The sequence below is a fragment of the Heptranchias perlo genome, chromosome 16 (assembly GCF_035084215.1).
Source record: "Heptranchias perlo isolate sHepPer1 chromosome 16, sHepPer1.hap1, whole genome shotgun sequence".
Classification (NCBI taxonomy): Eukaryota; Metazoa; Chordata; class Chondrichthyes; order Hexanchiformes; family Hexanchidae; genus Heptranchias; species Heptranchias perlo.
Genome location: NC_090340.1, coordinates 7,182,264 through 7,196,654, shown reverse-complemented (window position 1 = coordinate 7,196,654; position 14,391 = coordinate 7,182,264). Strand labels below are relative to the sequence as shown.

At 46.3% G+C, this 14,391-nt stretch overlaps 1 protein-coding gene across 1 annotated transcript in view; it reads left to right on the top strand.

The window, feature by feature from the left end:
• hydin (HYDIN axonemal central pair apparatus protein) overlaps positions 1–14,391 on the top strand; it is a 1,099,250-nt gene that overhangs the window by 699,915 nt on the left and 384,944 nt on the right. The window contains exons 53-54 of the mRNA XM_067997614.1: positions 650–832; positions 10,703–10,822. Of these exons, the coding sequence (XP_067853715.1) occupies positions 650–832; positions 10,703–10,822 (303 nt within the window). The remainder of the gene's footprint in view (positions 1–649; positions 833–10,702; positions 10,823–14,391) is intronic.

Genomic DNA, 14,391 nt, shown 5'->3' with positions numbered 1-14,391 from the left:
TATTTACTCTTTTAAACTCCTCATGATTTTGAACATCTCTATCAACTCTCCTCTTAACCTTCTCTGCTCTAAGGAAAACAACCCCATATTCTCTAGTCTCTCCACATAACTCAAGTCTTTCATCCCTGGTACCATTCTAATAAATCTGCTCTGCACCCTCTCCAAGGCCTTGACATCCTTCCCAAAGTGTGGTGCCCAGAATTGGACACAATACTCCAGCAGAGGCTTAATCAATGTTTTATTAAGGTTTAGCATAACTTCCTTGCTTTTGTACTCTCTGCCTCTAATATAAAACCAAGGTTCCCGTATGGCTTTTTAACCGCCTTCTCAACTTGTCCTGTACACCGCCCGGTCTCTTGACACCGTGGAGCTTCTGCTTGGTTCTCTGTGTGTGCAGACATATGTATGGGACTGTGTGTTGGGAGGTGAGCTCAAGGTACTGTTTTAATGAACTTACCTGATCAGAGGTTTAGCCTCTGGTTACTCACCTTCCTCAGGAGAGTAGAGATAATCCACAATCGTGCAAATAATAACTGGTCTGTATAATTGACGGCCCAAATGGCATTCTGTTGGTCTATAATTTCTTATGTTTTTGTTTATCTGACCTTTGAACATTTCCTTTGATCTATCATAGTCATCCCCCCCCCAGAATCCTTCCTTACCGTTGGATTGTACAACCTGGTGAAGAGGTTATTTTACGAGTGCATTTTAGTTCAGTGGTGTGTGGGCGGTTTGATCAAACGCTGAATTTTGAACTCCTGGGAACGCAAAGATGCTACAAGGTGTACTGCAGAGGAATCTGCTCATTCCCAACTATAAGCCAAGATCCCAGGTAGGTTTCTAAATGAAATGGAGTATATGTGTTACGGCGGTGGTAATCATGAACTGTTGGTATGCCTACGTGATATGATGATAGCACATAGTAATTGTTTAAATGAAACACTCTCTTGAATTCACTTTTCTTGCATGGGAGGCATCAGAATCATGTTTTTGTTATCAGACACAAGTGATACAATGAATTGTTCCACTACGATTTATGTTACATGTTTCTAAATAAACCAAGTCACCCAATTTTAGCGCCATGGTTGAGTTTCTGGCTTGAATTTTCATGTAATAAACCACCTGTTTCTGGACAGTTCGGAGGATGTATTATGGGGGCAATATGGTTTACCAGCACAATCCTGCTCTAAAAAAACGACCATCAAAATTTTCCATCAACAAGATGGCCTGTTTGATTGCTGTCCACCCTGCCACATGTAAATGGGGGGAGGTTTGGGTTGGCCAATGTTACTGTGCCATTCCCCCTCCCCCTGCCCCTAACCCAGCCTCCCAGAGAATCAGCAGTTGCAGCAGTATCCCCAGGACGGCTACCGCACTGTGGAGGCTATTTTGGCTTGTTTGACTGAAGCTCGCAAAATCTTCACCTTCACAGGAATCTATGATTGGTTCTTACTCTGGAACTTCTCTGAAGTCATCTGACAGGTTTTGTGAGTCCTTGAGAAACAAAAGCCCCAATTCTAACTCAGGGTGGGAATCGAGCATCTAAGGCCAAGGCGGTTAGCGTACGGCAGCATGAGGCCCGAGCCATTTTACCTCCTGGGCCTCATCTGCATGACCACCGGCCAGTTGCCCACCTGAAACTGGCCAGCGGGTGGGAGCGCAACCTGGGGTGGCAGAAGGTCGCCAGTGGGCATCGAAGGTACTGTCCCTGGCACTCGGGTAAGTTGCGGGGCGAGGTTTCGGGAGGGTCTACGTGATCAGCGGGGGCGGGAGTGTGCCAGGGACAGAGGAGGCTTCAGCTTTCCTTGAGGGGCCCAGAGGAGCACTGCTGCTCTTCCTCACCCTACAAGGAAAGTAAACAAAAAGTTTAAAAGACTTACCTCTTTTGGGCGTGTTCTGAGCCCAGCTCCTCTTCCCCTAGGTTGACCGGGCAGGAAAGCCACAACCGTGTCCCCACTCAGGCCAGTCGGAGCCCAATCGTACAGCATGATTGTGCTTCATAAATTTCATCTTGGTGTTGTCTGCCCTGTGAACACCGTTCAAGCCCTGCAACCTCAAAGTGAAAAATGACCATTAATTGGACCAGTTATGATCACGGCTATTTATTAGGCTATCATGAATCGGGCCCTTGCAGCTTTGTCTGCTACAATTTGTTCTGTCGCCGCAAAACAATGGTTGAAAACATATCAGAATGTGGCTTTTGCCGGTATTGTTTCCTTACGGATGCATGGTTCAGATTAGGGTTCAGGTTCGTGTCCAGTTCAATCGAATTCTGACCGTTTCTCTGAGCTTTATCGAGATTTCGGTTTCAGTTAATTGCGTGAACAAATTCAAGTGCATCTTCAAGGGACTTTACAAACTATAAATAAGAACCATGAAGGCAATAAAACGATAACTGTAACATTTGGGAAAGTGCTAGTGATTTGTACAGAGGTGTTTCTTTTCCTTTGAGTGTAAAATCTAATGAAGTTAAAGGAGTGGCTCCCTCTTTTTGCATACCGAACTTGGAGCAATCTTGCCACTGCCAGTTCACCAGCGCCATTATTTTCCAGTCTAAGTGGCAGCGGCAAGAAAACAGGCATCCATTCAGGAAAATCGCCATTGCCGCTGATTTTTAGGGAGGTGAGGGTAATAGTGGAGTGGCGCAAATGGTCCAGAAAATTTTCGTGTGACGTAAGTAATGACATAAGTTACTTGCGCCAAAATTCCCCTTGAAAATCTACGTTAGACTAATAGTGTGTATGCTGTAGATGCGCCATTACCATGACAAGTTTTTCAGGAAAACCTAGGCCAATGAAAACCTGGCCTGGTATGACAGTCAGTCTGCAAGATTCCAGAATTCTAATGGCAAAGCTCATTTACAAAAAACACACAAGGCCTGAAATTACAAGGCTGTGCTAGCAGAGGGTTGGGAAATCAGGCCTAATGCACTGTACATTTTGAGGGGTAGAAAGTAAAGAAAGAAAGACTTGTATTTACATAGCGCCTTTCACGACCTCAGGATGTCCCAAAGCACTTTACAGAACTACTTTGGAAGTGTAGTCACTGTTGTAATGTAGGAAACACAGCAGCCAATTTTGCACACAGCAAGATCCCACAAACAGCAATGTGATGATGTTGGTTGAGGGATAAATATTGGCCAGGACATCAGGGTTAACTCCCCTGCTCTTCTACAAATAGTGCCATGCCACCTGAGAGGGCAGATAGGACCTCGGTTTAACGATCCAACTGAAAGACGGCACCTCTGACAGTGCAGCACTCCTTCAGTACTGCACTGGAGTGTTATCCTGGATTTTTTGCTGAAGTCTCTAGCCAGCTTTTGGGAGACCGCACTGCCAACCAGTGTAAGCCTCATTGCAGCCTCAGAAATGATAGCGCTGATTGTACACTCCAGTCTGGGAATGGTGCTGGCAGCGAGCACATCGCAGGCGTGCTGCCTGTGACCTTCCACCCAATAAAATGGATGGATGGAAAATCCTGGATGGCATGCCCGCCATTTCCTGAAATCATTCCCTGCAGGCCCTGCCCCTTCCTGGGAGGATGGAATCAGTCTTTATGTTAAGTAATCGTATGCCAAATTTTTATGTTTTTTTTCCAAGCTACTCTCCTGATAGCCCCTCACTGATTAAAAAAAATTAGCACCTTGACTGTGCCATAAGGGTTGCTGACCCTTCAGGATTGTCTTGGAGTCTCCAAGAATTAAAGATTAATCTCCCAGACACTGCTGAGAGCAACCCAGGAGAAAAATCACAGGGGGAAGTTTTAACCCCCAAGAATGGGTGAATTGGGGGTGGGTTGGGAAGTTAAAATAATAGAAATTTGAAGTGCGACTGCAACCCGGCTCCAACACACCCATTTCCAGGTTTAACGAGGCATGTTTGGCTCCGTGCGAGTAACGTACTTGCTGGAGGTGGGTCGATGGTTAGTACAGGCTACAGGCAGAGGCTGAACTTCCTTGACCTATCTGAAGAGCTGTGCCTACACAGGCTCGGATTGAGACGGCAGGTTATCGCAGACATCTGTAACCTCCTTCAAGAAGAGTTGCTCCCTGCCGGACCTGGTGGCCACCCATTGCCCTTCGCACTGCCCTCAATTTCTTTGCTTCTGGCTCCTTCCAGGACACCACCGGAGACATCTCAGTCGGTTGCACATAAATGTATAAGGCAGGTTTCGGGTAGGTTGTTTGCCAGGGCATCCACTTATGTGAACTTACCCCTGCGACAATAGCCAGAATGAGCGGGCAGTGGGTTTTGCCTCTCTGGCTGGCTTTCCACAGGTACATGATCCAATCGATTGCTCACATGTGGCAATCCGAGGACTACCACATGAACCAGGAGTTTTCATCAACTGCAAGGGGTTTCACTCCATCAATGCACAGCTGGTGTGCAACCATAAGAAGAGGTTTACGCAGGTGTGCGCCAGATTCCCTAGCAGCTCTCATGATGCACTTATCCTGCGGCAGTCCAACATTCCAAACCTCTGCCGACCAGGAGACAGACTTAAGGGCTGGCTCGTCGGAGACAAAGGATACCCTGTTCAAACTTGGCTCATGACGCCTGTGAGGAACCCCACCAATGAGGCACAAGAACGCTACAATCAGAGCCACATGACCACCAGATGTGTCATCGAGCAAGCCATCAGCATGTTGAAGATACGCTTCAGGCGCCTGGATCGGTCTGGAGGTGCCCTTCAGTGCTCGCCTGTGAGGGTGTTGAGAATCATAGTGGTGTGCTGCATCCTGTACAACATTGTGCAGCAGAGAGGATTAGAGGTGAAGGTAGACCAAGGCGCTCATCAATCATCCTCTGATGACGAGAACATTTAAGAAGAAGAGCAGGAGGAAGAGAACGATGAACAATGTGAAGATGGGGCACCCATTGCCAGACCAGCTGCGTACATTGCTGCCAGGGATACCCTTATATCTCAAAGGTTCACTTAGTCAGAGTGGGAAAAAGAAAAATTGAAATAATCCGGCCCACTCCCAACATCTTCCCCCAGCACAAAACTGTCCTTCAACTACACGTACACTCATTGCACGTCCACTCAATGGTTCCCGTCACGTATTGACATTCATCATAAAACAATTGAAAGGGCGAGTTGGCACTCGGGACGCAATAATGGGCAAGACATGGAAATCGTGCTAATCAATGCATTTTATGTGCTTATACAAAACAAGGAAATTTCACAACATAACATTTTTTCAAACATCCGTGTGCAAAGCCTTGGTAAATTACAATAACTTGAACTTTTTTTTATTCGTTCATGGGATGTGGGCATCGCTGGCGAGGCCAGCATTTATTGCCCATCCCTAATTGCCCTTGAGAAGGTGGTGGTGAGCCGCCTTCTTGAACTGCTGCAGTCCGTGTGGTGACGGTTCTCCCACGGTGCTGCTAGGAAGGGAGTTCCAGGATTTTGACCCAGCAACGATGAAGGAACGGCGATATATTTCCAAGTCGGGATGGTGTGTGACTTGGAGGGGAAGGTGCAGGTCGTGTTGTTCCCACATGCCTGCTGCTCTTGTCCTTCTAGGTGGTGGAGGTCACGGGTTTGGGAGGTGCTGTCGAGGAAGCCTTGGTGAGTTGCTGCAGTGCATCCTGTGGATGTACACACTGCAGCCGCAGTGCACCGGTGGTGTAGGGAGTGAATGTTTAGGGTGGTGGATGGGGTGCCAATCAGGCGGGCTGCTTTGTCCTGGATGGTGTCAAGTTTCTCGAGTGTTGTTGGAGCTGCACTCATCCAGGCGAGTGGAGAGTATTCCATCGCACTCCTGACTTGTGCCTTGTAGATGGTGGAAAGGCTTTGGGGAGTCAGGAGATGAGTCACTCGCCACAGAATACCCAGCCTCTGACCTGGTCTTGTAGCCACAGTATTTATGTGGCTGGTCCAGTTAAGTTTCTGGTCAATGGTGACCCCCAGGATGTTGATGGTGGGGGATTCGGCGATGGTAATGCCGTTGAATGTCAAGGGGAGGTGGTTCGACTCTCTCTTGTTGGAGGTGGTCATTGCCTGGCACTTGTCTGGCGCGAATGTTACTTGCCACTTATCAGCCCAAGCCTGGATGTTGTCCAGATCTTGCATGCGGGCACGGACTGCTTCATTATCTGAGGGGTTGCGAACGGAACTGAACACTGTGCAATCATCAGCGAACATCCCCATTTCTGACCTTATGATGGAGGGAAGGTCATCGATGAAGCAGCTGAAGATGGTTGGGCCTAGGACACTGCCCTGAGGAACTCCTGCAGCAATGTCCTGGGGCTGAGATGATTGGCCTCCAACAACCACTACCATCTTCCTTTGTGCGAGGTATGACTCCAGCCACTGGAGAGTTTTCCCCCTGATTCCCATTGACTTCAATTTTACTGGAGCTCCTTGGTGCCACACTCGGTCAAATGCTGCCTTAATGTCAAGGGCAGTCACTCTCACCTCACCTCTGGAATTCAGCTCTTTTGTCCATGTTTGGACCAAGGCTGTAATGAGGTCTGGAGCTGAGTGGTCCTGGCGGAACCCAAACTGAGCATCGGTGAGCAGGTTATTGGTGAGTAAGTGCCACTCGATAGCACTGTCGACGACACCGTCCATCACTTTGCTGATGATTGAGATTAGGCTGATGTCCTGCATTTTGTGGACAGGACATACCTGGTCAATTTTCCACATTGTCGGGTAGATGCCAGTGTTGTAGCTGTACTGGAACAGTTTGGCTAGAGGCGCGGCTAGTTCTGGAGCACAAGACTTCAGTACAACAGCCGGGATGTTGTCGGGGCCCATAGCCTTTGCTGTATCCGGTGCACTCAGCCGTTTCTTGATATCACGTGGCGTGAATTGAATTGGCTGAAGACAGGCTTCTGTGATGGTGGGGATATTGTGAGGAGGCTGAGATGGATCATCCACTCGGCACATCTGGCTGAAGATGGTTGCAAACGCTTCAGCCTTGTCTTTTGCACTCACAACTTACGCTTCTTACCGCTTCTACGTGGCTTCAACAGACGTAGGGGCAGGCTGCTCAGATTCCTGCCACAACTGCTGAGATGCTTTTGGCCTATGACCTCTGCGTTTTGGAGCCCGTGAGGGGCAGGGGCAGACTCGGCCACCAGCAGAGGAGGCAACATGTCGGGTACTGGTTGATGGGGGGAGCAGCTGGTGAGATATGAGAGTGCATTAAGTAGAGTTCCCACTTTCATGTTCCTTTTTGCCATCATCCCTCTCGTGGGCCAGTGCCATATCACTCCTACCACTCTGCTGGAGAGCAGGTTGGTGCAGATCAGTGAAGCGTTGTAAGCCATGGATAAGGTATCTGTATCCTGTTTCAGGCGGCAGACACCTCCTGCAATGCCATGGTCATGGCCTGCAGAAACTCATTTGAGAGCCGTGCTTGAAGCTCAATGGAGGCGGCCACTCTCTTCATGTCAGACATTCTCGCAATTACCAGCGACAACAATCCACTACTGTTGGAGTTGGACTCCTCCATCCTCTCCGCTATTGTGGAGAGTGTGCGTGACCCGTTTGCCAGTACCTCGCAAAGATGCAGCTGTACCTCAATCATTCTCATTTTCAACGATGGCCCCCAGGCACCATGCTCCTGCTGCTCACCTCTTCAGCCTCCTCAAGACATGCCTTCTTGGTAACAGAAGCAAGTTTCTTCCGCCCATTTCTGGGGAAAATTATGTCCCTCCTGCTCCTCACTGCACCCAGCAGTACTTCAAAGGAAGCATCATTGAATCTGGCGCTGGCCTTGCTCTTTGTAAATCCATGGTAAATTCCTCCTGGCTCCTCCAAATTCTGTTTTTCCATTGGCCTTTTAAATAGTGGATTTGAGATCGCGTCATGCAGGTGCGCAGTATGCCCGCTGCATAACTTGGAGACACGAAACCCGGAAGGGAAAATGTTGAGATCAAGTTGAAACAGCAGAATCAGTCCCCTTAACTTCACTTCTGGGTTTCAAGTCCAAAAATCTTCCTCCTGCTCTCTTCCCGGCTCCGAGTGAATATCAGGGCCATAGTAGCATTATAAAAAAATTGGGTAATTTTTTTTCATTTTCTTTGAAAACTTTTGTTTATTAGCTTTAAAAACCTTGGAGATAAGATCAAAGGCTGCTTGACTGGGCATGGCAGTTGGAGGTAAGAGGTCATGTGATTAAACCTCCAGGAATATGTCCAAACAGAGTTGGCAACCCTACTGTCCCATAACCTGCTGAAGTTGGATATATAAAGCTAGGCTTTGGTTGCAAACTGACCTTTATTTTCCATGCATGAAAATGAATAGACAGGGAAATTGAGGGCAGCATGCCCAACATTTCTCAATATCTGCGGCCAGTGGGCTATGTGAACTTGTAAAATTACCCCATGTGTGTATACTCAAGATAAAGTGGAATGCGTTAATGTAGCTGTTCCCAAATGGATGAATGGAGCTATTATAATGGAGATAAGGAAGAAAACCTAGATACAAAGCTACAGCCTCGGCTCAGTGGTACCACTCTTGCCTTTGAGTCGGAAAGTTGTGGGTTCAAATCCCACTCCAGGAATTTGAGCACATAATGTAGGTTGACAGTCCAGTGCAGTACTGAGGGAGTGCTGCACTGTCAGAGGTGCCATCTTTAAGATGAGATATGAAACCGAGGCCCCATCTGCCCTCTCAGGTGGACGTAAAAGATCCCATGGCACTATTTTGAAGAAGAGTAGGGGAGTTCGCCCCGGTTTCCTGGCCAATATTTATCGCTCAACCAACATCACTAAAAAACAGGTTATCTGGTCATTATCACATTGCTGTTTGTGAGAGTTTTCTGCGGGATGTCCTGAGGTCATGAAAAGTGCTATATAAATGCTGCAAGCCTTTCTTACAGGGACAAGGGAGTGGGAGAACTTTTAGCGGAGGTGGGGTAATAAGAACATAAGAAATAGGAGCAGGATTAGGCCATGCGGCCCCTCGAGCCTGCCCCGCCATTCAATCAGATCATGGCTGATCTTCGACCTCAATTCCAATCCCCATATCCCTTGATTCCCTTAGAGTCCAAAAATCTATCTATTTCAGCCTTGAGCCTTGAATATACTCAACGACTCAGCACTCACAGCCCTCTGGGGTGGAGAATTCCAAAGATTCACAACCCTCTGAGTGAAGAAATTCCTCCTCATCGCAGTCTTAAATGGCCGACCCCTTATCCTGCGACTATGCCCCCTAGTTCTAGACTCTCCAGCCGGGGAAACATCCTCTCAGTATCTACTCCATCAAGCTCCCTCAGAATCTTATCAGTTTCAATGAGATCACCTCTCATTCTTCTAAACTCCAGAGAGTGTAGGCCCATTCTACTCAACCTCTCCTCATAGGACAACCCTCTCATCCCAGGAATTAATCTAGTGAACCTCCATTGCACCGCCTCTAAGGCAAGTATATGCTTCCTTAGGTAAGGAGACCAAAACTGTATGTGGTACTTAAGGTGAGGTCTCATCAAAGCCCTGTACAATTGTAGTAAGACTTTCTTACTCTTGTACTCCAACCCCCTTGCAACAAAGGCCAACATGTCATTTGCTTTCCTAATTGCTTGTTGTACCTACATGCAAGCTTTTTGTGTTTCTTGTACGAGGACACCCAAATCCCTCTGAACACTAACATTTAATAGTTTCTCACCATTTAAAAAATATTCTGTTTTTCTATTCTTCCTACCAAAGTGAATAACCTCACATTTCCCCACTTTATACTCCATCTGCCACCTTCTTGCCCACTCACTTAACCTGTCTATATCTCTTAGCAGACTCCTCAGAGCTTACTTTCCCACCTAACTTTGTATCGTCAGCAAACTTGGATACATTGCACTCGGTCCCTTCATCTACGTCATTAATATAGATTGTAAACAGCTGAGGCCCAAGCACCGATCCTTGCGGCACCCCACGAGTTACAGCCTGCCAACCTGAAAATGACCCATTTATTCCTACTCTCTATTTTCTGTCCGTTAACCAATCCTCTATCTATGCTAATATGTTACCTGCAATCCCATGAGCCCTTTTCTTGCATAACAACCTTTTATGTGCCACCTTATCGAATGCCTTTTGAAAATCTAAATATATTACATTCACTGGTTCCCCTTTATCTGCCCTGCTAGTTACATCCTCAAAAAACTCTAATAAATTTGTCAAACACGATTTCCCTTTCATAAACCATGTTGACTCTGCCTAATCATATTATGATTTTCTAAGTGCCCTGTTACCACTTCCTTAATAATAGATTCCTGCATTTTCCCAACTACTGATGTCAGGCTAACTGCCCTGTTTTCTCTGTCCCTCCTTTCTTCAAAATGCTAGCTGGCTGAGAACTTCCAAAGGTAAAACGAAAGAGGTCACCGGAAATGAATAGCAAAGCTGGTTAAGCACAAAATCAAAACTTTTTCATACAACGGTGAAAGAATCGTTAAGGAGAAAGAACTCTGAAAGGATAAAAGTGGTGGAATAATTGCTGATGAAGAGAAAGTAATAGAATTAATGAATGATTACTTTTTAGAAGTATTCACAAGGGAGAAAAATACTGATTTGTAAATGGGCTAACGCTGTCAAAGTAGCAGGCAAAGTTTCATACAAACGAATGATAATACTGCATGGTGTAATCTCTAGGCCGCAGTGGCTGTAAGTAATCTCTTTGGACAGCCAGCCTTAACGTTTGCTGGCTGGGAATCCTGCCTTGTATGGTTATCTGTCTTCTGATTTGCTTTATTTCCCAGGGTTGTCTTTCGACATCGGAAGAAGAACGTGAAGCCGGGGGAAATCCCTATTAAGAAGTACATCGTGAGCTCAGGGGAGTTTCAGTTTGGCCCACTGCTCTGCGGAATAACGAGGGACAGGCAAGTAATGGAGCAAAACAATGCAATGGTTAATCAGCATGCACCTAGGAGCTGGCTCATAATGTGCTGACGTCTATCACTGCAAGATAAAATGGTTTCCTGTTTTTAATTTCTGTGCTTCTGTGACTTGTAGAGCACTGTAACAGAAGAGATTTTTTAAAAGACTTGTTTACCCTCTGTTGTTTCCACTGTTATTTTCCTGGGAACTTACCTCACCTGTTAGCCAAGATGCCTGGCTGGGCACTTGCTGCCTCCCAACAGTACCATTGTGAACTGGTCTCAGTGTACCTGGCCTGGGATAACTCTGCCTCTAATTGAATCTCCTTCCACCACCCTTTCAAATGTAAGGAATCTTACAACACCAGGTTATAGTCCAACAGTTTTATTTGAAAATCACAAGCTTTCGGAGGCTTTCTCCTTCGTCAGGTGAGTGTCGAGATAATCTTTCCAACTGCCCGTTGGAAAGATTATCTGTAATCACCAGGCATTGTTCTATGACGATATATGCGGTAATTTTCAATGAATCTCGACACTCACCTGACGAAGGAGAAAGCCTCCGAAAGCTTGTGATTTTTCAAATAAAACTGTTGGACTATAACCTGGTGTTGTAAGATTCCTTACATTTGTCAACCCCAGTCCATCACCGGCATCTCCACATCATCACCACCCTTTCAGGCAGTGCATTCCAGATCGTAACAACTCGCTGCGTAAAAAAAATTCTCCTCATCTCCCGTCTGGTGCTTTTACCAATTTACCTTAAACCTGTGTCCTCTGGTTACCGACCCTCCTGCCAGTGAAAAAAGTTTCTCCTTATTTACTCCATCAAAACCCTTCATAATTTTGAACACCTCTATCAAATCTCCCCTTAATCTTCTCTGCTCTAAAGAGTAAATCCAAGCTTCTCTCGTCGGCAGAGTTTAATGTATGTGCCAACACATTGCTACTTCTTTTACGCTTGAAGTGGTAAATCACTTTGAGATTGCAAGATGTTATTGACATGAAGCATCAATTACTGTAAAATCAGGCAGATAACTTGCAGCTTCATACAGCATTTATGATCTACAAACCTGGGTGATGTGATTTATACACTGGATGGAGAACTGAAGAACTGTACCTTGTAGCAGTGCAGCCAGAGCATCAGATTCAATGGTACGTGTAATGGTACAGAATCATAGAATCATAGAAAATTTACGGCACAGAAGGAGGCCATTCGGCCCATCATATCCACGCCGGCTGAGAAACGAGCCATCCAGCCTAATCCCACTTTCCCGCATTTGGTCCGCAGTCCTGCAGGACATGGCTCTTCAGGTGCACGTCCAGGTATTTTTTAAATGAGTTGAGGGTTTCAGCCTCCACCGCCCTCTCAGACAGTGAGTTCCAGACCCCCACCACCCTCTGGGTGAAAAAAATGTTCCTAATTTCCACTCCATTCCTTCTACCAATCACTTTAAATCTATGCCCCCTGGTTATTAACCCCTCCGCTAAGGGAAATAGGTCCTTCCTATCCACTCTATCTAGGCTCCTCATAATTTTATACACCTCAATTAAATCACCCCTCAGCCTCCTCTGTTCTAAGGAAAACAACCCCAACCTATCCAATCTGTCATTGTAGCTAAAATTCTCCAGTCCTAGCAACATCCTCGTAAATTTCCTCTGCACCCTCTCCAGTGCAATTACATCCTTTCCTGTAATGTGATGACCAGAACTGTGCACAGTACTCAAGATGTGGCCTAACTAGTGTTTTATATAGTTCCAGCATAACATCCCTGCTTTTATATTCTATGCCTCGGCTAATAAAAGAAAGCATTCCATATGCCTTTTCAACCACCTTATCTACCTGTCCTGCTACCTTCAGGGATCTGTGGACATGCACTCCAAGGTCCCTCACTTCCTCTACGCCTCTCAGTATCCTCCCATTTATTCTGTATTCCCTTGCCTTGTTTGCTCTCCCCAAATGCATTACCTCACACTTCTCCGGATTGAACTCCATTTGCCACTTTTCTGCCCATCTGACCAGTCCATTGATATCTTCCTGCAGTCTACAGCTTTCCTCCTCACTATCAACTACACGGCCTATATTTGTGTCATCCACAAATTTCTTAATAATGCCCCCTACGTTTAGGTCCAAATCGTTAATGTATACCACAAAAAGCAAAGGACCTGGTACTGAGCCCTGCAGCACCCCACTGGAAACGGCCTTCCAGTCACAAAAACACCTGAGCCAATTTTGGTTCCAACTTGCCACTTTCCCTTGGATCCCATGGGCTTTTAGTTTCCTGACCAGTCTGCCATGTGGAACCTTGTCAAAAGCCTTGCTAAAATCCATGTAGACTACATCAAACGCACTACTCTCATCGACCCTCCTTGTTACCTCCTCAAAGAATTCAGTCAAGGCCACTGGAGAAAGTGTTACAGTTGGTCAGTTCATCTGTTATTACAAGTGAGGATTTTTAAGAAAACAAATCAATAATTATTTGTAAATTTTTTTGATTGACAATATTTATAGCAAGGGGAGAGAAACAAATAGCATGCATTTACACCACTCTTAACTCCTCAAACCTTTTCCCGGCCAAATATTTATCCAGTTCTCTCTCAAACTTGCACTCCTTGGCCAATCTGTTCCATATACTCATCAATCTATGTGTAAAGGATCTAGACTGTTTACCTACCCTCTTGCGAATTTGAGTCTGTTCTCCTTGTGATTGTTAAATGTTACGGTTCAATTTACTTTAGAACCTTGAATAGCACAATAAAATCTCCCTTGTAGTTGTACTACAGTGAAACCTGTACAAATGGACACCTGCAAAAAAGGACACTTATTGACAGTCCCAAATAACTTACATTGTAATAGATACAAGCTGCACCTTGAAACCACGGACACTCGCAAACTACGACCACGGACAGCTTCAATGCACCAAGTCCGTTTACAACTTAAAACACGGGACATGCAAGTAAGTGCAAGGCAGCAGTGGGTGAAAGAAATGGCTTTTGTGGAACGGAGATCCCTCCAACCATCATCCAAAGCAGCAGAGAAACTGCTCTTATCTCTGGGATTAAATGCTTGCACAGCTCTATCCCAGGGATAGAGCGGTCTCTCTGCCGTTATGGATTAATATACTGTTCACTCATGCAGGCCACTTCATTTCATTCCCCACCCCATGGATGCACCTTCTCAGTGAGAGGGCACAGGGCTTTTTCAGAGTGACAAGCTTCCAAAGGGTGCAAGAGGCTATGCCCTGCACTCATGTTTTTTTTAATTCATTCATGGGATGTGGGCGTCGCTGGCAAGGCCAGCATTTGTTGCCCATCCCTAATTGCCCTTGAGAAGGTGGTGGTGAGCCGCCTTGAACCACTGCAGTCCGTGTGGTGAAGGTTCTCCCACAGTGCTGTTAGGAAGGGGAGTTCCAGGATTTTGACCCAGCGACAATGGAGGAACGGCGATACATTTCCAAGTCGGGATGGTGTGTGACTTGGAGGGGAATGTGCAGGTGGTGGTGTTCCCTTGTCCTTGGCCTTCTAGGTGGTAGAGGTCACGGGTTTGGGAGGTGCTGTCGAAGAAGCCTTGGCGA